The sequence below is a fragment of the Fusarium subglutinans genome, assembly GCF_013396075.1.
Source record: "Fusarium subglutinans strain NRRL 66333 chromosome Unknown NRRL66333_c0000097, whole genome shotgun sequence".
Lineage (NCBI taxonomy): Eukaryota > Fungi > Ascomycota > Sordariomycetes > Hypocreales > Nectriaceae > Fusarium > Fusarium subglutinans.
This window is the reverse complement of record NW_023502160.1, coordinates 61,199-83,474: the sequence shown is the minus strand read 5'-3', so window position 1 is coordinate 83,474 and position 22,276 is coordinate 61,199. Positions and strand designations below refer to the sequence as shown.

Sequence of the window (22,276 nt, the reverse complement as noted above, 5' to 3'; positions counted from 1 at the left end):
TTGTGTCAGGGGGCAAGGTTAAGATAATATGAATGTCAAATTTAATCAAGATTAACATAATATACTTAACTTGGCTCTTAAGGATCTATCTTTGTTAACTACGATTATATTTTTGTTACTTATACTCTGTTGTAGTATATCGTATATCAATAACTATTCGGACAAACCCCGCGGACAAGGTCCGATATAATTGTGGCTCGCATCACTGTTTTAGGAATAGCCGAAGACGAACTTGGGGAAACAGTCATAATGCGCCAATTGACTCAAAAATCTAACTATACACTTATTTTTCTCAATGCACCGAACAAAATGGTACTAACAAAGGACGAAAAAGCTCTCCACGACCAGGTAAATCTCCTACCTCGGCGACAACTCGTCACCGCCCTCGCCACCCTCTCCGCGGCCCTACTACTCGTCATAATTGATCAAAATGGCATATCAGTAATCATCCCCACTATCGCGAAAGACCTAGACGCTGGGGCTACCATCTCATGGGCTGGCACGTCAAGCTTGATCGCCAATACCTGTTTTCAGATGCTCTACGGGAGACTCTCTGATGTTTTTGGGCGCAAGGTGATTTTCGTATCTGCAGCGCTGTTACTCTGCGTCGCCGATTTGCTCTGCTCGTTGAGTCAAAATGCCATCATGTTCTACACCTCTCGGGCTATCGCCGGTATCGGCGGCGGTGGTGTTCAGAACCTAGTCAACATCATCATCTCGGATATCGTCACTCTCGAGCAGAGAGGAAAGATTCAGGGAGTCGTTGGAGGCACTGTTGGGTTAGGCAATGTGATTGGACCCTTCATTGCCGCTGGTATGATGCAAAAGTCATCATGGAGAGCCTTCTTCTGGCTGTTGACTCCGTTGTCTTTCATCACCGCGGTCTTGTCCTATTTATATCTCCCCTCCAAGCCGCCGACTATTGGCTTTTGGGAAGGAATTTCCAAAATTGACTGGGTTGGCTCACTGGTATCGGGCGCTGGTATTGTACTGCTTCTGATCCCCATCTCCGGAGGTAAGACCCGAAATTCCACGAAAGCTGCTGTCACTAATGTTGATTATGATCAAGGCGGTTCATACTTCTCATGGGACTCACCACTCTCTATAAGCTTCCTTGCAGTTGGCGGTGCGCTTTTCATAGCCTTTGTAGGCTGGGAATGGAAGATGGCAAAGCTTCCAATGATGCCCAGTAAGAGGAACCTAGTTCCTAAGACGAATACGGCTGACAATTCCATCTTAGTTGATATCTACAAGAACTCAAGCCTCGCCATCATGCTTGCCCAGAACTGTCTGCTCGGTGCTGTTTACCAATCCTACCTCTACTACGTCCCGCTCTATCTCCAGAACCCTCACCAGTACAGTGCGATCAAATCAGCAGCTGTTTACACCCCGTTGGTGGCAGCGCAAATGATTGCTTCTATTGGTTCGGGACAATACATCAGTCGCCGCCTCCGGTACGGCGAGGTGATCATATTCGGCTTTGCTATATGGACCCTGTTAGTTCTTGACCCTTCCGTTCCTGTTCGAATCAGTTGCTAACGCTTTATCAGAGGAGCGGGCCTTGCGCTACTCTTTACGAGATATAGTAGCCCTGCTGTGATTGCTGTGATACTAGCCATTGTCGGAACAGGAGTGGGGTGTATCTTTCAACCGACCTTGATCGCACTACAGGCCCATTCGCCCAAGAGCCGTCGCGCGGTCATCATTTCCAACAGGAATTTCTATCGTTGTATTGGAGGTGCGTGTGGTCTTGCTGTCTCTGCAGCAGTTCTTCAAGCTCAATTACGCGCTACTCTACCAACGGAGTACAAGAGCCTCGCCAGCTCAACATACGTGCTACCGGAGTCGATGCGTCAAGTTCCCGCGGTATTGGATGCATACATGTCAGCAAGTCACAGCGTGTTCATACTGCAAGTTCCTCTAATCGGTCTATGCTTACTTGGCACGGCGTTTATCCGAGATCGAGGGCTAGACCCGGTGAAGGATACGTAGGGCATTGGAATCTGGCATTTCCGCGAGCCACCTGAACGCCATTGCTGAGAGACAGTGAGTTTGATACCAGCATGGCGGGGGCTTCTAAGCTGATGCATGAGGCGCAGCAGACTTGACGCAAACTGCATGTAAATAAGCCGTTGTGAGATTTAGTGAGAGGAACCTTGAGTTAAAGACCTGTGCGCAAAGTTCGTTGCTATTATAAACATAACATTTATGAGCATGCTTCAAGACAAAACTATACTCTGCTGGCAGACTACAAGTGCAAAAGCTGGGTGAGGGCGGCGAGACTGCCAGATAGCTGTTGGAATAGACAGTAAGAGAAGCACAAGGTAAAGAATTAATAAACAAGCAAGCTATGTAAACACAGCTAAGTTTCGTATATTAGAAATATTTTGAGATCTCTAAAGGAACTCATAGTAGGCCTGGAAATCTCTCCTGTAAGCTTGGCAGAGGGACTCGAGGGAATTCCAAACTCTTCCATTTGGCAAAAGCAGAAGAAATAGACGCGAGCTTTGGTTTCTCCAAGCTCATTTTATCCCGGACGTCATATCTGTGTTGCAATTTACCTTTGAGTGTCAGACAACTAACCGTTGAGTCCTCTTCCCATTTTGGTCGAATATTGCCCCCAGGTCCAAGTTCCAGGATGCCATTTGCGCCACATACGATGCAAGCAACCTTATTTCCCTCGCGAAACTCAATCTTGAGTAGATGGCAGTAAGGACAACTACCACTCTCTTCGGGCCCTAGATACTGTGCCTCGTCGTATGGCTTTCCCATCTGACTAGCCACGCGACGACCCAACAGCTCAGCACGTTCGACAGCAGCTCCGGAATCTGTCAATACCGCTCCTTGGCTTGCATAACCTGATAATACAACCTGATCAACTACGCGGGAGTGAATGGGGTATAGGCATGTCTGCATTGTTGGTAGAGCCATTGTCCACTGCTCCGGGAATTTAGGGTCAGACCCAGCAACAGCAATGAACCCAGCCACACGAGGCTTGAAGTCTCGTAGATCAAGCTTCACGTCTTTGACAGACGCATCGCCCTCTTCCTGTCGACGCTTGATATCATAAGTCATGCACACATCAGCGTAGGGGCCAAGGATGGCATCCACAAGAGCTTTCAGGGTTCCGGCAGGTTGGTGGCTGTATACCGGACTAGCAATAATGATGGCGTCCGCGTTCATGATAGCTTCAAACACAGCCTCACGGTCGTCAGTCTCGCTCTTTCTCGATTGGTGTTCTTCTCCATCATCGCGATACGGGATCACAGATGGATCATCTCTAAAGGGCAGGTGTTGTCTTGGTAGTGCAACGGTAGGTACATGAATCCAAGACATAGAGATTGACAAATCGGTGGTTTTAGCAGCTTTAAGGGCTGCTTTGAGTAGGATCTCAGAGTTCCCATTGACAGAGCCATTGCAAAGACCAAGAATATGCATTGTGGCAGCTGCGTCTTAGAAGATAATCGACCTGCTGTAGTGAGTTTATGAGCGATATGAAAGTGAAGATTGAAGAGTACTAATAACGCGTCTCTTAGGCTTAAAACCCGAAAGTCCTGACCTGAGGATATATAAGTTATTTCACAGACCACAGAGTACCTCGTGCTAGCTGTCCTGCTAGTCTAGGTTATGGTATTTCCCATTTCTAATCAAGCTAAATTTTCGGAATTGCGGGGGTGGAGCCCGGCGATTCAAAAGACCGTGTGCCGTCCATGTTATTCGTAATAACCATTCGACTCCCAGGTTCTAGGCCTATTTCTTCTACTTACCTTATAATCAGGCACTAGGGAATAGGGTGAGCTTACGAAATAACTTATTAGTCAGTACACTCTATTCTATAGATAGATCTTCGATACTTATATAATAAGTAAACTTCTTATAGAGCAATGTAGTTCTGAAAATAATAAATACATATCCTTTAATAGGGCATGCTTTATGTGATTGGTAACAAGGTATAAGCTTCCGCGTGACAGTCCATCATGCATCGTGGGGCCGACAATGATGCGGGGCCGATTTTAGAAGTCTAGGGTAGACTGTTGTAGACCGTGGTGTACCGAAGCAACCTACGTTTGCCCACATTATTGTTTCTCTTCTCGAATTCAAATTCCTGGACCCTACTTTAGAAGGACATCGACTCACACCTGCCAAAGAAGGTTATTCAATGGGTTTAGCCTCATAGAGAAACATTCTGTCCTCGGCGACGAGGTTAATTTCTTTTGCATCTCGATCCTTGAATTCAATTGGTCAGTGGCCACGGGAAATGCACAGATGGCCGGCGGCGTCTTGTCACATCCATCTATCCTCGCAAGTCAGAACGGAGGGAGACTCGCCATTTCGACCATCGAATCGTCAAGCGCTTACTAAGTTCTGTCTGCTGATTTAAGCTCTCAGCCACGAGCCTCAACTGTAAATAACACGTCTATCTAACAACAAAGCGTCAATCAGCATTAAGTTCGCGATGTGGATCACTGCCTCTTGGTCGTCAAGAGGAAGCTGAAAGTCGAACTAGAGGGCTCATCAGGTGAGAGTGTGCTTCACGACCGCGAGTCAGTGGTAGTATTGGTTGGTCGAGGCTTCAAGTTGGACTTTGCATCCCCCTTTGTGAAGTTCTTTTCAGTTGCGAATGGACGGGGAATTGAGACTTTGATTCAGGATACCGGTAAACCATTTGAAGGATTTGTTCTGCCTGACAAATCTGAGAAGCTAGATAAGGTAGACTTTGATAAGCTTGCTCGTGTCGCCAAGGAAATTGACGCTACTATAGAGTAGCTAGCATGTAGCAAGGCTGAGAAGTACTTTGGAGGTACTAGAATAAAAATCTTATTTAGATTCTACCTAACTCCTAGAATATTTCTCTCCTACCGCCAACTGATATTAAACTTTAAAAGGATCCTTTGTTGCATCAATATCACCCCTTTGCTGTCGTAAAGCTGCACTAGCCGGAAACCTTGATTCAGGCGATCTAGTCTTAGACTGGCCCACGCAAAGAGATTATCCTTTTGTAAGCCTTCCACAAATGTCAACCTGACAGTACTATTAGTTTCATCTTTGATAAAGGAAGGTCAATCACCTAAGGATGCAGAGTTTCGGAATAATGGTGGCCTGTGCCCTTGTAACAAAGAAGTTGAGATTGTATCCCAAAGCCCCTGATTCATTCTCTGTAGTGTTGAGTTCTTGTTTTGGTACGCGAGGCATTTCTTCGTCATTAATGTGAAGTGAGACTATCATGAATGACGCCAGGTTCTTAATTTCTCGACCGGTACTGGTCAGAAACTCCTGATCTTTGAAAGCGAATATATTCAGCTCGAGACCTTTTCTGGGAGCTTCTTTTGGATCGGCTGGATTGTACATATTTAAACTTCGATAGCCATTGGGTTTGAGAACCCATCCTGATTCGTCGGCGAACATTGCTTCATTTAACATCATGCCCTCATCTAGGTGGTGTCGGGCAATACCAGCCATCTGAATGCCGTATCTCCAAAATCTTAAAGGATCAAGATTTGAAGAGCCTTGTCTTGCCGAGCTCGGATAGACACGAAAGAAGTAGTCTTGATTGTGTCGAAAGAGTTTAGTGGGCGACGTTGAAATCAGTTCCTGTACCTTACTTTCCTGCAGGGAGAAAAGATGACCAGGGGAACTGGTATGCATGTCGGTGAAACCCTCAAATTTCTCGCGTCGTAAGTAAACCCCGAGTTCAGCCAGCGGTTGTATAATGGAGATACGCCCTAGTCTATGGTGGCCGCCTCCATGCAGATCGTTGTCAGACTGATCAGGGTTGGGCACAGAAATACTTGTTATCGCTCCGAGTCTAACAAGTATCCGACCTCGAAGATCCTCCAATGTCGGTAGTCGAAATCGTGGATCGTAGCCCTCGAGTGGCTCATCAACCAGAATACCATGCCACTCTTCCTTCATTATTTTGACCATCATCTCTTGCTGTTCAGCGTCTGCGTGAACCTCAAGATTTATGATCACAGGTAGATCAGAACTAACAAAGGCAGACTTTCTGATCACTTGACAGGCTTCCATGAAGCCGCAGGGTATCATACGAGCATAGCCATCTGTGACTATTGGTTCTGTGGGGTGACTCAAGTGATCTGATTGGGATGCTGGGGACTTAGGAGACGCAGGTATGATCGGGCCAGTTCCTTTGGTAAGGCCGAAGAACCGGCTAATTGCTTTCGAGTTCTGTCCAGGCCTGGATTGCTCTTTTTCACCATTCCAAACATCCAAATCAATAGATCGATGCCCAAAATAAAGTACCTGTTCATGAGACAAACGTGTCTTGATCTTGGAACGCTTGTTGGACTCACCTCTTTTATTGCATCATAAGCATCGCGAGACTCTGACAACGTATGTGAGGGCGTCCGATGGCTGCTGTTGATAAAGTAGTTCGATATAGGTTTTGTGAGGTCCTTCGGGGGAAGTTGTTTGAGTGGATCCAAGTAGAACTTGACCATAACTTCTAAGAAGCTACGCGGATCAGATACTGGTTGAAGAGTTGGCAGGCTATTCTGATATTGAACATTTCTGATGAAATCATCAAACATAGACTGTGTTTTCGTAGGAGAGTCTAAACGCCTATGGTAAACACTGATCAGAATCTTCCAGGCCTTCTGGTTTTCTACAGCCTTCTGTTTCAGACCAAGATATTGAATCAAATTCTCGGTGGCTCCCGAGCTGTGCTGAGGTTCAATATCATCAGCCTTCTTGCGGGAGAAGAGGCGGTCAGTGAACCTTCGAAAGCCAGAAGTAGATTCACGAGCGGTCGGTATGGAGTGCTGCGGTTCTAACGAGTCAAGAACGGCGGCGTAGTGGGCTTTGCGGTCAGGATCATTTGCGGGTTTAATCTGTTTAACGTTGTTAGTGTTCTGGGAAGGACGCATTTGTAAGAGGGAACCAACAAGTTCGATGCGTTTGCTTTGACACTTGGCACATTGCAATGTAGGATCATCCCCGTGTTCCAATACAATTATAGTAGAGCAGTCAAGACAACGGTGATAACTACGTTCCTCCGCTGAATCGTTCACTGACTCGGTTGTATGTTGCGTAAGCTGGGAAATATCAGTCTCAGCCTCGGCAGATTCGTCGCCATGCTCGTCAGCAAAGCCGATGTCAAGACCAAGCTTGTCCTCTCCCTCAGACCTGATCTGCTCGGTTATAGTTGGTAATCTTCCATGGTCGCAAGTCGATAGCTTCAGTGTAGGATCAATCTCTTCTGTCTCGTGCTCATAGGCATCCAGCCATTTGAGTGATAGCAGCAGCTTCGCCATCTTCCGGGTTGAAAGACCCGACCTCACCGCCGATATCAACTTCTGAAGGTCTAGGCCAAGGAAGAGACCGTAAAGAGAAGTCATGGACATGCTCCAGGACGTGGTCTATCAGTTCTGGAGAATCGGCGTCGCCCTTGACTTCGCAGAGGGGACAACTCTCTATACCCATCCTTGTCTGAGCGGAGGATGATATGATCGCTGGAATATCCTCACCAACATCTTGTGCATGAGTATCATGAAGATGATCCACCATCCCAGTCATGGTCGAGTAGACTGATCCATTGTCACACAGAGGACATACCCAGACTGGCGGGTGATCTTGTCGAAAGTGCTGTTCCAGCATCGACCGGCTGCTATAGTAAACATCTGGAGCTGGACACCTATCAAAGATGCAAGTATACGGACGAATATCTTCTGCTAAATGTTTTCTACTTAATACATTAGGTGCTATGAGCATTAAGCGAGGGTAAGAATCCTTACCTCCATCGGGCATTGTTCTTGGCCTCAGATACAGGTAGTATCTGACAACAACAGGGACATTGAACCACTTTCTGTTCATTATCAGATATTCTCGGGCGCGGGTATATGGCCGAGGCAGTGATTTGAGTAATGACTGTCATCGGCGAAGACTCTGTTCTTTTTGAAACGGGTTCCTTGTATTGCAGCTTACTCTCGGGAACTGACGCTGAGGTGACTGACATTGGCGCTGGCAGCGGCCTGTTTAGTGTCTGCGTAGGAGGGATAGACGGGGGCATGTTGATTCCCCCCATGCTATTTTCTGGACTAGGCGCTAAAGCAGTATTATTCACAGGGACTTCCGACACCGTGAGTTCAAACCCAGCACTTCTTTTCCTCAAACGTAAAGAATGTAGTTGGGCTTGTATGAATCGATTCCTCCGCTTCAAGTTGGCTGTGACAAGATGACTTTGAAGTGATGTCAAAGATTCCATCCTAGTTCTGAACTCATCGTCTTTAGGGCCTGGACCAGACCCAGGACGGAGAACAATAATGGCTTCCAAGTGTTTCCTCAATCCAGCATGTTCTTCCGGTTTGAAAAGACGATCTGCTTTGTGAAGGCGCGACCGACGCCCTGTCCTACGAATAGCTAGAGACAGAGTGACGAGACTTTCCAAGGCCGAGTCAATATCGAGCAAGACTTCTTCGAGCGATTCATTGGCTTGCAGCAGACTTAAACAGTCTTCCAGTGACTGAAACAGTATGACAAGGTTTCCTTTGACGAGGGAAAGGTCAATCGGTCGCTCACTAAGCCTCGCGTCGAGTGACGCTTTTGAAGGAGCCAGTGCACCGATACCGTCAATCCAGAGATTAAAGTCTGCTAAGCGATACTCAAATCGCTCATCATGAGACGCGTGTTGATTGGACAGACCGGGGTTTGGAGACTGAGAAGTCAAGCATATTTGGAAAGCCTCGAGACATTTGTTGGAAAGGTCTCGAGCGGTCAGACTCATGAGATCCATGATTTCGACGCCAGAATTGAACAAAGGCGCTTTTTTTTGGCGCTCGTTAGACAATAAAGGAGATGCTTTGAAGAGGAGGGAGAGAGGATAAGGCAGCAGCAGAATGGCGAACGGTGGAGGATTTCCCTGTCGACTATCGTCACGTGAGCTCAGCAACAGGGGTACTCAGCCGCACAATGCTCTAACCTCCACTCAACATAGCTCAGCCTTACAAAGTCCAAAACATGCGAGTGACGATATGGCGTCCGAACGCTTTAGCGCATGCGAACTGGTCGTTGAAGTAGCCAAAGAAGTGTATGCTTTGGTGATGGAGTGCGGTATACGCCAGCGACAACGACTTGCGGGGGAAGTTGGGACGAGGCTGGGGCAGATTGCTCAAGAGTCGTTCGCTGGTTACGAGCTTGACCAAGACGCTGAAGATACAGCCGCAAAGCTTTTGCATACACTACTTGATATCTGCATGGTAAGTTATCTCTCTCGGTTTTGAGACACTGACTAAGACACTTAGTTTCCAACTCCAGCAGGAAGTCAGATAATTCCTAGGCAGGACTATATGCAGATTGTGGTGCTGTCAAGACCAGATAATAGATCGCGACTGAAGAAATGCATATCTATGTCCTTCATCACCGACAAGACTCTCCCAGTACAGGCTAAAGAGCAGTGCGACGCGTTTTTGGCCAAACTCAGCCAGGATGAGCCAAAGAAAAAGACTGGCCTTGACCAGCTCACAACAGGATCGGCGTTGCCAGAACCAGACGATTACCCTCAGCATGTCAGCCGAAATCTCTTCGAGGCTCTTCGCCAGCATGCATTTTGCCAACACGCCGAAATGACAAAAGACAAATCTTGGCTGAGGAAATCAAACAAGGCAAAGCCTCATCATCATAAACTGGCTCATCCGATTAGACTCCACCTTGATGCAACGCCGTATATACAGAGTAAACACGCGCAGTTCGAAGTAGTGATATCCTCTGAAAACATGAGTTACTGGCAGCATTTATGGCTTGGTATTCCTATGTGAGTTTGACACTGTGACAGACTTTGGTATCTAGCTCACATAGCAAGGCAAACAAAAGGCCGTCGAGGCGGTGTTACGTTCGCAAACGTTTCTAGTGACGAAGATGGAGAGGACAAGGTTCCGAGTCTAAAGAGAATTAACTCTGACTACTTCTGTCAAGTCTTAAAACATCAATTATTCGCCAAAGTCAACCTCAACTTTGTCAAAGGTATCGGCCTTGTATCTTTACCGCCACCTGCACCTCTTGAGAGATTCTTATGCCCGGGCCAAGGGCTTCCACTATCCTTGGCCATCCAGAGCTACAAGCTTACAGATAAGGATAAGATACTACTTGCTCATGCCATTGCACATTCCTTCTGGCAGTTCTACGAATCAGATTTGATGAAAAACCGCTGGACGAGCGATGATATCTGGTTCATGCAGGAGATGGATCACCAACACTTACCCAAAGATCAGCTTGCTCTGCGGGTGTATATGCCACTTGACTTCGAAGATGAGCAGAGAAACTCAGAAGATGAAGACAAGTCAATGTTGACGCACCCGTTCCCGCACATTCTTGGCCTGGGACTGATACTCCTACAAATTGGGCTTGTAAAGCCTTTCAAGTCAATGACGCACCTGCCATTTATCTCTCGACTGAACAGAGACCATGGTGCCGCGAGGCAATTATTGGGTGAGCTAGAAAAGGCACAATGGGCGAGGTCGACACACCGAGATATCTTTGCAAGAGCCGTTGCGAATTGTCTGGATCCCAGAACGTTCACAACTACTACCCCGAAACCGAAGGCAATCAAGGGTTCTACAAAAGATGGCCTTACCGTCAGCGCGTGCGAAGATGGCATAAGGCGAAAAGTCTATACTGAGGTAGTCGAACCGCTGTCAAAACTCGTCAATATCGCCTTCAAAGCTGACGCAAAATACGTATCCTACTTGGCGAGATGCAGAGAGGTCGAAAATCATAACAAGCTTCACTGTCAAGTCGCCTCTTTCCATACGGGCAAGACAATCGTTCCTGAAGAATGGCTGGACAACTTGAAACATATCAGCATGCACATCATGAATCTACGGGAGGAAAAGCCGGATCACGACTTCAAGCCTGTCAAGATAGCGGTGTTAGATACAGGATGCGATGCAGCCCTGCCATTTAACAAGATACCTAGAAGGAAGAAATCCATAAAAGCTTGGAAGGACTTCACGAGACCTGGGAGCGAAGACAAGCTTGAGCCAGACACAATGAAAGATGAATATGGCCATGGCAGCCTGATGACCCGACTCATAATGGAAGCTGCTCCGCTGGCTCACATATATGTGGCCCGAGTTGCCAAGAATACTAGGGACCTCGAGTTCAGCAGTAATCAAATAGCACAGGTAAGACAAATTACGCTAGTAGGCAGTAGCAAGAGACTGACCGTTAGTAGGCAATTCGGTGGGCCGGACTCGAAGCAGAAGCGGATATCATCTCCATGTCCTTCGGATTCCCGCATGACGACGATGTCATCTCTGCAGCTATAGAAGACGTTGAGCGGAATCGCGACATCACATTCTTAGCTAGCGCAGGAAACAGTGCGGCTTATCAAAGAGAAGCTTTCCCCGCGAGACACAGATCGGTCATATCGATGAGAGCAACAGACTGCCAGGGAACCTTTAATGCCAGTAATCCTCCGATCACAGATCGAAGCACGGTCGCGCTCGGTACGTTCGGGGACAACTTACCAACACGTCTCAGTGATGAGATAACAAAGCAGTTTGGTTCCCATATATGCCATCCTGGGTCATCGATAGCGACAGCGGTGGCTGCTGGTATAGCAGCGTCGACAATAGCTTACGCAGAGGTTCTCTCGACAGTTCTTCCAATACCTACGGAGCAAAGCCCGGTAAAGTGTTTGAAGAGAACTGAGGGTATGAGAAGATTGCTGGAGAAGATGGCACCGGACCAGACTGGCAATAATAGGTTTATAAATCCGATATGGTTCTGGAGCGAGAAGGCGGATGCATGGAGGGCGTGGGCTGCTATGTATGATGCCGTATCACCATTTATGTACCGGTAATACGAAAAAGCAATATTAACATTTCAAATCGTATCGAGAATGAAGAAACACAAAACTAGGCCTCCGCCAAAAAACAGTATTCCTCATCTCCAAGGTCTTCCATCTCATACTTCGGCGCATCTTCCTCCTCCTTCCTATCAGCCTTCAACACTTCAGCGTCAACATCAACGACCTCAAAGGGCTCAGGATCAGGGACTGGTCGGCCAGACATGAATTGTTTTCTGCTCGAAAACATCTCTGAGCTGACGGTGCCGCTACCACGAACACGAATGGCGTGAAGACGGTAAGCGAAGATGATGCCTGGTGCAGTTTCGTATGAATCGGTCTTTGAACTCTCTTTTCCGCCAGAGATACCGCCGCCGATTTCGACGGGAACAGGACCTGTTGGGCCTGAACCGGACAGTGAGGTATTATGTCCAATCCCCTTCTCTTTCGTGACCGTAAAAGACGAGGTGGCGACTCTGAGCCCAGAAACGAAGTAAACGGCTCGCTTCCCAAACATTCCAGAGTCGATATGTTCTCTAACAGCCTCCGCGTCGACGATGCTCTGCAGGAACTCCCTCGTAAACGGTGCCGCTAAAGACCGAACCTCATGATCTACAGTCCCATATGCCAGCGCATTACGCCGACTAGTCTCATAGCCAATAGAAGCAGAAGCAAGCTCTACGAATTTAGCAAAGAGATTGACACCAGCTGTGCGCGTGACATCGTCCGAGTGAGTATGGTTCGTCTCGAGCAGAGTTTGCACTTCGGGGAGCGTGATTGCGTCGGTGCGGGGTGATGCAAGGGTCTGGGTCGGACGACTGGGATGAGGGATGACAGCGCCAAGCTGGAGGGGTCCGTCGGGGGTGAAGGTGAAGTCAGGGGCAAGGAACCAGGACTTCATGATGGGTAGGCTGTTGTCTTAAGCTGAAATAATTAGTTAATAGGTGAACTCGTAAACAGAGCAAGATTAGCTCACGACATAATCAGGCTCTCAGCTGGACAGGCCCCGCACGCAGCCTGATATGAAATCTATTGGCCAGTAGCTAAACAATTTCCGTATCACCATTCGGCCTCATCGTATGGGCGCTTGTCAATGACCGCGTCCCAGTGGCATTCCATCTAAAATCTCCTTCAATCTCCCTGGATTCGATCGACAATTCTATACGGGATTTCAGATGAACTTAACCCTTTAATGTCTTGGCAATAACAATTGCATGAAGTTACACTATGGTCTGTGTCCATTGACTAGTCCCAATCTAGCGTGGCATCCCGCCCTTCAATCCCTGTTCTCGATCTCAATCGCTATAAAAAGACTTGAGCAAGGGCCAAAGACCCCGCTAAGAGTTTCAGAGTGATGCATTTGGTGGAAAATCCGCCCAACGGCCCGGAATTCTAATTCTTAGCGACAACTGAAAACGCTCTTGGCTTCTCGAAGGAGGAGATGACCGAACATGTCAAAGCTCGTATTTACCTATTTTGACTCTTTTTAGTAATTTTTACAACGGTTTTACTCCACTCTGCCGGCTGTGCTTTTTCTTAATGGACAGCCTCTCTCCCGTATGCCGGCAGTAGAAGAAGCCGCTAGACGGTAGCTCCGGAAAGGAGAATAACCCATGATGTACCGAGCAAGGGACTCTCTGCTATTTAAGTTCTCAGGCCGTCTTCTCAAAGTTCACTCTAACAGCCAAGCTCGTCCTTCGTTACTCTCCGAACTCAATAGTCATTCGTTCAATACATTCGCTTTTACAAAATGCTCGCCCACTCATTCCTCGCCAGCCTGGCCCTCGCAGCCCTATCAATCGCCAGCCCCGTAGCCCGCGCAGAGGGCTCATGCTCCGACCCCGTTGTCCGCAAAGAATGGCGCGAACTCACCAGCGCCGAAAAGACAGAATATCTCCGCGCCGCAGTGTGTCTTCGCAACCTCCCCAAAAAGGCATACAAAGATGTCGACGACGTGACAACACTCATGGATGATCTCGTGTATACTCATTTCAGTCTCAATACAGAGATCCACTTTGTCGCGAATTTCCTCCCCTGGCATCGTTGGTATGTCCAGCTTCATGAGGATATGCTCCGCGATGAGTGTGATTATAAGGGTGTTCAGCCATACTGGGACTGGACGATTGACGCTGATAAGAATGACGTCGTCAACTCTCCTCTCTTCGACCCCAAAACTGGGTTTGGCGGGGATGCGAAGCTCACTGGCAGTGATGTCCCCGGCTTCAAGCGTTGTGTCGTCGATGGACCTTTTGCCAACACAAACCTGACTTTGGCTATGGGATGGCCTGACATGAACACCCCGGGTAACCGTCTTCACTGCTTTACTCGCGAGTTCAACGGAGGTCTTGGCAAAGATGAGGATGGGAATCAGATCCTTGGCGATATGCAAGCTACAGCCTACAACTCTCGGGTCATGGATACCATCTACAGCTTTGACAACTATCACTCCATGTCCGATATGCTTGAGGGTCTGCCTCACGCTCAGAGTACGCCATCTCGAAGGACCCCTGATCCACAAATACTAACGGGTTAATAGTTCACAGCATCATCTTCGGTGATATGGGCCCCGCTACTTCGCCCAACGAGCCTCTCTTCTTCCTTCACCACGCCAACGTCGATCGAGTCTGGGCCAAAGTAAGAACACTTTCCATGCCACTCTGATCTTCATAGTTACTAACTTTTCTCCAGTGGCAAGGCCGCAACGCCACTCGTCTGGCTGACTACACTGGCTTCAACGACCCCAACAAATGGAACACTGCCGATATCACTGATAAAATGCCGGTTATGCGTCTCGCTGATGAGGAGCCTGTTGTAAAGAACTACATGGATACTCGCGCTGGCCCTCTGTGCTACACCTACTCGTCAATGTAAAGCATCGAATAGTATTAATACCTAATACCATATTGAAGAACAAATATAATTTTCAGCGGCAAGTGACTTGAGAGTTATATACGCAGCAGTAATTGCAAACCATCTGATATTGGTAGTCCCCAAGACTCGACTTCGTAGATGCCACGCCAAGTTATAACAACGTGACTTCAACCATCAGTGGTAAAACCCTTAACAGGAATCAGGGTCACAACGGGAGGGAGCATGGTGACCAGTCCAAGGGCATCGAGGGTTAGTGCCACTTCCCCCAAAAAGAGGACTGCCGATGCACTTAGATGAAGTCAAATCCCCATATCCGAAATACTCGTCTGCACATCCGCAGCCAGTGAGACCACTATTAGGGCAGCTCGAAGTACATAGCCACCCGCTGTCTTCGATCTATTAGCGGTGGTATAATTGGGAGCAGAAGGGTAGCTTACAGTTGCATTCGATCCATCCCTGGCTGCAGTATCGTGCAAGGACGGGCTCCATGGCTAGCATGAATATAGCGGCTATGATTGCGATCTTCATCGTAATGAACAGATGCTTGATGGTGGCCAAGAAGTGGATGCGAGTATGTAGAAGTGATGAATGATTAATGGGATAAGAGTGATAAGCTGGAGAGTTATGTATACCTTTATATATGACTTAATTTAATACTAAGCTACTTACTATCAGTATGAATAAGGTTTTCGTATAAGCGCTATTGTAAATTAAAATGACTTATCGTCTGACTTGTAAACTGTATTATGCTCGTACTAGCTAATATACCCTACATGTGGAGAGGTACTAAACCTTCTTTTAGTGCCGTTGTCCTGTTGTAGGAAGTTGGCTACTGGAGATCATTATATATTAATATAAATAATGATACTAAGTTACTTCTGAGGTCTTTACTAACTTTAGTAATAATTCTTGTCTAATTTATAAATTAACTATTAAAGGGAAATCTAGGGATCTCTTGAAAGTCCACCCCATTCCAGACAATTATTGTCCCTCAGCAGCTAGAGCTTGAAGGTTAACTAATCTACTAGCCTTTGGCTAAATATTATATTATAATGAGATACATTAAGGCTTCGGTTAATCCTTACATGTCAAACTGCCGTATACAAAATATCCCACCACTTATACTTACATACGTAGAAGTAAAACTCCCGAATACAACAACGGCAATTGGAAACTCGGTTTAGAGCCCCACAATCAGGCCCTCCGTATACGGATGTATACTGACTCCGTACCGCACTCGGGTCAGCCTTGTCGTTCGATCCCCACATTCAATATATCAAGTATTTACCCAATGGAGATTTTAGCTAGACAAAGGAGCGGTCAACGGGCAGAACCGGTTAATCATCACTGATTGAAGTACTTGTGATTATCTGTGCACGATACGCAATCAGAGGCTAGTGCTTCGAGTTTCACCACCTGTAATAAGCTAGCAAGCTGGATACAACTGGCCCTGGATACATCCCTTATCTTTGCGCGTCGAATATGACCTTTTGAACTTTCATCGAGTCAAAAAGCTCGTACCCTTCAAGAGCATCACTTAGCGGCATCACCGTTGCGGTCATGAAACTAGACAGGTTAGTTAAGCCATATAAACTTGTGTGGCAGCTTACTCTAGAAGATGTTGCTTCTTTGCTAGCAGCTTCAAAGAATCCTCAAAGATACCTAGGGTAATCGTTAGACTGTCACTTCTGATGCTCGAGACGTGGACTTACTCCTAACAGGGCATCTGCCCATCTTGATGGTGAGGTTCTTCCCGTAAGCCTGATTTCCGGTCCACGGAATCTCTCCATTGTGTACACCGACGCTGGAGATGATGCCCCATGGTCGAAGAAGCTTGAAGCCCATATCTAGAGCCGAGCTATGTCCGACAACCTCGATGATCACATCAGCGCCACGACCGTCACTCAGTTCTTTGACTCGCTTTTCCAGCTCATCCTTCTGTGTGAGATAATTCCAAGGCTCGGCTCCAAGACTCTTGGCGAGCGATAGTCTGGACTCGATACCGTCAACTGCGAGAATGACCTTGGGCTTGTACTCCAGCGCGGCGATGAGCGCACAAATACCCACTGGTCCGCAACCGATTAGGACGACGACACTGTCCTCGACCTGCTCTTTACTTAGGTCCTTCAGACCATTAGATGCAGCGTAGCAGCCGGTCGGAAAGATGTCCGCCATCAGGCATAGTTTCAGGTCGTCAATCTCCTCGGGAGCCTTTACGACCGTGCTTTCGGCATATGGGATTCTCACGTATTCAGCCTGTGCTCCATCCAGAGGAACAGTACCAAAGAGAAGACTCTTGTCGCATCGTGATGAGAATCCGTGTTTGCAAAAGAAACACTCTCCGCAGCTCACGGTGAAAGGGCTGACGATCGCATCACCGGGTTGAAGCTTGGTGACAGCGGAGCCGACTTCATCAACGACGCCAGTGAATTCGTGGCCCATGATGAAGCCGGTTCCGGAAGGTTGATGACCGCGAAAGACATGAAGCTCGCTGTCAAATAGTTAGTAGTTGATAAATAGTAGTGTCTCATAGATTTGATCGAACCTTCCACACAAAGCTGTGTATTTGACCTTGACAATAATGTCTTTTGGGTCTTGAATGGTGGGTTTCGGCCGATCTTCGAGAGCCACTTGTTTGACTCCCTTGAACACCACGGACTTCATGGCAGCTGTAAGAGTGGTTGAAAGGGCTTCAACAGTTAACACAAGGTGCAATTTCTTGTAGTAGTGATTGAAACAAGTATTGCAGTGAATCTTGTTCGATCCTTCGTTGGGTTGATCAGATCATTGCTCAGGCATCTACCCCGCTGTCAACTAGTCGGCCGAGGTTCCCGGCTTTCCGTTTATGGACCGGCAACCGCCACATGCTGTCATAGGTAGCTCATGTTTCTCAAATGCAAATTGCAAGTAATAAAAATAGTTGTTTTTACCACTAACAACTCGATAAAATATGTTTAAATAAAATACAACCAGTATTACTTCCCACGAGTTTGACGTTTCTGGATCTTAGCTTCCTGGTCTTCGCGATGCTGAACCAGGCTATAAAATCCCATGTTGCGACCTGTCACCTTCGCCCACTCTTTGACGTATCTGTCTGACATGCTAGGTCCTTTGCTGCACTCTTGTATCAATTCCTCCGTTTCAAGCGATAGAACCTGCGACACAGCCTGCCATGGCTCCCCCAAAATCGAAGATTCTGTATATAGAGCGAATGAAATAACGGTCAGCGCGAGCGTGATGAACTGAAGAAAGATGATCAGCAAGACAATCGCTAGCCCTGTCCACCGGCGGGGAAGCTGTATTGCTAGAGTATTGACTGTATTGGCTTGCTCAATGATGTCGTAGTTTGGCTGCCAATAGTAGAAGTACATTTGATAGATTCGGTAGGTCAACTCTAAAAGGGCTGTTGCTGGATTGTTTGTTCTTTTTAAGACCTCTTGGAAGAATGTGGTATGGTCGGGATGGATGAACCAGGTCCTGGACAGCCGTGGGGTATGATCACCAACACCCCATAATCTGAGACTCCAACCGCCTAGCTCGATACTATCAAGGACATCTGCAAAGCCATATGGATCGTACCGAACCCCTTGTTCATGCTCCTGAGCACTGTATTTCGTCGGATTCTTGTAGTCATATAAATGCAGATCCCCAACATCGGTCGAGCGATACAAGCCGTAGCTATCGTCTGCCTGATGCGAGCGACGCGGTAGAACTTCATCTGCACGTTCTCCATAGTCGGACTCCGAAAATACAGCCTGTCCCAGAATAGTCACGTTATACATAAGCTCCGGGATTTGTCGGGTGAAACAGACCGTGGCATCGAAGACCTCGTCGCCGTCTCCATTAACTACCTTTGTCCAGGAGCCATTTTTCTTTGCTTCCAGTTTAGCGAATGGGGCAAGATAGTCCTCCAGGTATTCTTCATATGTCTTCTCGTCATCTAGAGGATCATGATCCTCATCTCTCATATCTAGAGGTTTGTTCAAAGGATCCTTCGAGGTAACAAGAAGTCTCGGGTAGAAATCGTAAATCTTCTGATACGGGGACGTCTGGGGAATGACTCTACACATGGTCAATGGCCACTCCAAATTCCCGAGGTCCCAATCGTTGATGAGTTTACACTCAGCTGTCATAGGAAGGTACTTGTCCCCTTTCATGTCGAATATTTTGTCAATGTAGGCCTGAAATTCCGCTCGGAGTATGAGCTCCGGTGACGAAAGGTTGCTGACTGAATAGTAGTCGATTTTGAGAGATTTGAAGGTTGGCCCGACACAAGCAGTTCGTGAGTTTGTTACCATGGCCGGCCCGCGATAAAACTCCATGGATGCTCTATCATCCGACTCATTAAACGGTATCGTCGCTCGATAGATGTCACCTGTATCAATGACATCGTTGGAGGAGATGGGTTCTCCTGTTTCTGCTCTGGCAAATCTCCAGTGAGCCAAGGGAGGTGAGTGCCAGAATGAAATGCCTTTGAAGTCGCGACTTTGCGCTGTATTGTCGAATGCCATCGGAATATTTCTGGTTGTGTTTAATCCAGAAATCTTATAGATTGCGAAATCAGACAGAAGAATTGTAGACGTGAAAGTCGAAACCAAGGCAATGGCAAAGGTCATAAAGAGAGCTAAGCAACAGGCAATACTAGACAGCCTGTTGGAACGACACTGTTTTATGACACTGGGAAGAATTGCTGAAGGGCCGGAGCTTGAACTTCTGTGAAGCGATATCAGAGCAGTGTCGCAAAATCTGACGTCACACGTCTCAAGTATAATCGCAGCCATCGCGGCAGCAATGACACCTGTTTGGAAGCTCAATGCAACGCGAAGGGTAGCTGAGCATATAGTAACCATAGAAAGCGACCATTCTCTGAAGATGATACTGTTCCATAGCTGGGGGCGTTGTTGATGAACCCGCGCCCTGGCGGCCCCGAACCAGAGGAAAATAAGAACAGAACATGATATCAGGATACACACTGTACCGGCGATTAGAACACTAAGACCCATATACCCCAGTCTTCTCCACCATCGTAGACCTGGCGGGCGAGACTTGGGATCAATCCGGGGCACAGAAGAGTCCACGCCCATGTCAGTATTGACAAAGGACTTAGGTCCCGCCGAACGATTGGCAGTTCCCAGTACTTCGTGTAAAGTCTCGGTGTCAATGACAGAGACAGGGTAGTCTGGTTCAGATATCGGTGTGCCAGGAGGCGAAATGCCATCGCTATCGCGAACTGCTTCGTAGTGAGACATCTGACGGGTTTAAAGGAGAGAGCGGTAATAGTTGTTAAAAATACCCCGGAACTTGAGAGACAAGTGGTGTTTTATGGAATCTGGGGAGCTTTTCAAGAGCTGACTTTGCAGGTAAGTGGCAAGCTGTGATCAGCTCTGATATGCCTACTGACATTTCGCCCCCGCTGCTGACTACATGATATCCTGTGGTGGGTGCTCAGCAACGCCTGCCAGCAGCTACAAAGTCTTGGCAATCAGGCTCTGGGTAATTATCTGTGTTACGAGGTTGGCGCGTTCGACGAATGATAATGGAAATGTGACACTATAATGTGACGGCAAGGCATTTTCCTAACCAGGGAGGCTTACGTGCTCAATTAACATTGGGATATTTTTAGTCGTTACGTTTTCAACCTCTTAAAAACCCTCTGTGACATCCTAAGTACTTGGAGAATAAGTTCCCTAATAAGGAATTACTTCAAAATCACAAGTGGTATTATTTCATACCGTAGTATGAGATATTGCAAATGGAGTAAACACAAACTAGCTGTTTGGACTCAAAGTAGAAGATCCAGAATCGACCTATACCGTATTCCGCTGACAATCGAAAGCATGACCTTTTGTAACCTTTACATTGGTATCAAAGCTGTCTTCACCCAAAGATCTTGGTAGGTATATCCTTGTAATCATTCCCGCTATTTCCGATGCTTAGCCAATTCCCGATCCTAACTCCGTCTTCTCGGCATCACTACTACGTATAAGTTATTAACCTATCACGGTATGCAGAGCAAATAAAACAACGGTAGTTACGAGCGTCATAAAATAAAGAAATACTATTAATAAGACAATAATATGCCCTATCTATCGTCAGGGAAGCTAAATTGCTATAGCATTGACTCTAAGAATTTACTTAATGATCTTATAGTTTGGCTGCCCCCGATAACAGTAAACTTAATTGATCCGCGTTAATTTCGCCCGAAATATCGCTGGGTTATATTTTCTTTCAATACCTCTTGGAAGAAGCAGTACGGTTATGGTGGACGAACCCAGGTCCTTGGTAAACGGGGGTTATGACCACCAACACTCCATAGTGTGAGGGTTTAAACACTTAGCTTGACACTACAGTACGGAAGACATGTTGAAAGATATCTAGGCCATATGCGTCTAAGTTGTGAACTACATGTTCTACTTTCAGTTGGGACTTGTGGCTGAGAGCTTAAACCGGCAGAGAGAACTTAGTCCAGCTCTGAGCGTCATATAAAGACAGACCACCCGCTGCAGCGAAGCTGCTTACCTATTTATACTCTCCAAAATACCTATACGATGAAGGTAGATTCAATGGATATTTGTCATACGGCTATGTAGTGAGCTACTTGCTGGGGGCCTGGAAGGTTCGACGGCCTTGACTGGACTGCCGATCTCTTACCTTAAACCAGGAAGACGGGTTCTACAGGAATGTATAGCATTCTCGTACCTAACTACCGATCCTTAATGAGCCACAATTTAGAGTTGAGATCCTCGATCGATAAAGTTCGTTAGACTCTTTCGATAGGTTGGTGTAGCAAAGTGCCGGGAATGGCTTAGACTTAATACCACGTACTGCAATTGATCGCTTCAAAAAGGCAACGCGTCTCAAAAGAAAATCATTTCACTTTACAGTTCGCAATACCAATCGCCCAACATAATGCTTGATGCAAGCGCAACATGGGTGAAGCCTTCAGGTCTAGGGCGCATCATGCTTGTGCTGTCAATTGTGTTCCTTTTTCTCACAGCAATAGTCATACTCTTACGTTGCTTTGTTCGTTTGAAGTTTGCAATTTTCGGCGTAGATGACGGTCTTATGTTTGCAGGCTGGGTAAGTTTACTTATAATCAACACAAGATGCAAGATATTAAAATCATTTAGCTATTACATGTCGCTCATGGAGCTGTGAGCATCCAAGCTATTTACCATGGCTTAGGAAGGAAATAAGCCAGCTTAAATAGCTACCAACAGAGAGCTATTCTCAAGGTATTGAGTTCTTTCGATCTACAGCTTGAGATTAATGCAGTAACTGATAACACTTAGTATACATGGATTGGAGAATTTATTTATATCTTGTCGTTAATATGTCTGAAATGCTCTATCTGCATTACCTTCTTACGAATTACTGTTAAAAGTCTCCACCGCAGGATTATCTGGGGCACGATTGTCTTCATTACAGGCACTCTGCTTTATGCCACTATTGGGTTGCTTGCTGTGTGTCTTCCTATAAGTGACAATTGGGAAAACTACAACGCATGTTCACCAACCTTAAGAACTAGTACAGGCTATGTACTGGCTATCAGTGCAATTCTGTCGGACTGGATATGTTCAATCCTGCCTTTTTTTATGCTCTATA

At 46.8% G+C, this 22,276-nt stretch overlaps 8 protein-coding genes across 8 annotated transcripts; 3 read left to right on the top strand and 5 right to left on the bottom strand.

The window, feature by feature from the left end:
• Positions 1 to 309: 309 nt before the first annotated feature.
• Positions 310 to 1,992, top strand: FSUBG_7503 (tetracycline efflux (otrb); the record flags this gene model as incomplete). Its single annotated transcript, XM_036685816.1, has 3 exons — positions 310 to 1,189; positions 1,241 to 1,496; positions 1,551 to 1,992. The coding sequence occupies 3 exons, from the start codon at positions 310 to 312 to the stop codon at positions 1,990 to 1,992; spliced, it is 1,578 nt and encodes a 525-aa protein (XP_036536976.1).
• A 414-nt stretch (positions 1,993 to 2,406) lies between these two features.
• Positions 2,407 to 3,438, bottom strand: FSUBG_7502 (nadph-dependent fmn reductase; the record flags this gene model as incomplete). The annotated part of the gene is made up of 1 exon (XM_036685815.1): positions 2,407 to 3,438. One exon carries the CDS (start codon positions 3,436 to 3,438, stop codon positions 2,407 to 2,409), a length of 1,032 nt encoding a protein of 343 aa, XP_036536975.1.
• Positions 3,439 to 5,064: 1,626 nt separating this feature from the next.
• On the bottom strand, positions 5,065 to 8,749 carry FSUBG_7501 (1-phosphatidylinositol-4 5-bisphosphate phosphodiesterase 1; the record flags this gene model as incomplete). Its single annotated transcript, XM_036685814.1, has 4 exons — positions 5,065 to 6,261; positions 6,312 to 7,362; positions 7,573 to 7,651; positions 7,942 to 8,749. The coding sequence occupies 4 exons, from the start codon at positions 8,747 to 8,749 to the stop codon at positions 5,065 to 5,067; spliced, it is 3,135 nt and encodes a 1,044-aa protein (XP_036536974.1).
• Positions 8,750 to 8,987: 238 nt separating this feature from the next.
• On the top strand, positions 8,988 to 11,664 carry FSUBG_7500 (thermostable alkaline protease precursor; the record flags this gene model as incomplete). Its single annotated transcript, XM_036685813.1, has 5 exons — positions 8,988 to 9,212; positions 9,258 to 9,766; positions 9,815 to 11,135; positions 11,186 to 11,459; positions 11,513 to 11,664. 5 exons carry the CDS (start codon positions 8,988 to 8,990, stop codon positions 11,662 to 11,664), a joined length of 2,481 nt encoding a protein of 826 aa, XP_036536973.1.
• Positions 11,665 to 11,870: 206 nt separating this feature from the next.
• Positions 11,871 to 12,701, bottom strand: FSUBG_7499 (uncharacterized protein; the record flags this gene model as incomplete). Its single annotated transcript, XM_036685810.1, has 1 exon — positions 11,871 to 12,701. The coding sequence occupies one exon, from the start codon at positions 12,699 to 12,701 to the stop codon at positions 11,871 to 11,873; it is 831 nt and encodes a 276-aa protein (XP_036536972.1).
• Positions 12,702 to 13,550: 849 nt separating this feature from the next.
• Positions 13,551 to 14,925, top strand: FSUBG_7498 (Tyrosinase; the record flags this gene model as incomplete). Its single annotated transcript, XM_036685809.1, has 4 exons — positions 13,551 to 14,286; positions 14,337 to 14,434; positions 14,489 to 14,667; positions 14,868 to 14,925. The coding sequence occupies 4 exons, from the start codon at positions 13,551 to 13,553 to the stop codon at positions 14,923 to 14,925; spliced, it is 1,071 nt and encodes a 356-aa protein (XP_036536971.1).
• A 1,209-nt stretch (positions 14,926 to 16,134) lies between these two features.
• On the bottom strand, positions 16,135 to 17,335 carry FSUBG_7497 (zinc-type alcohol dehydrogenase; the record flags this gene model as incomplete). The annotated part of the gene is made up of 4 exons (XM_036685808.1): positions 16,135 to 16,237; positions 16,282 to 16,333; positions 16,384 to 17,162; positions 17,217 to 17,335. The coding sequence occupies 4 exons, from the start codon at positions 17,333 to 17,335 to the stop codon at positions 16,135 to 16,137; spliced, it is 1,053 nt and encodes a 350-aa protein (XP_036536970.1).
• Positions 17,336 to 17,646: 311 nt separating this feature from the next.
• FSUBG_7496 (uncharacterized protein) lies at positions 17,647 to 19,920 on the bottom strand (the record flags this gene model as incomplete). Its single annotated transcript, XM_036685807.1, has 1 exon — positions 17,647 to 19,920. The coding sequence occupies one exon, from the start codon at positions 19,918 to 19,920 to the stop codon at positions 17,647 to 17,649; it is 2,274 nt and encodes a 757-aa protein (XP_036536969.1).
• Positions 19,921 to 22,276: the final 2,356 nt, after the last annotated feature.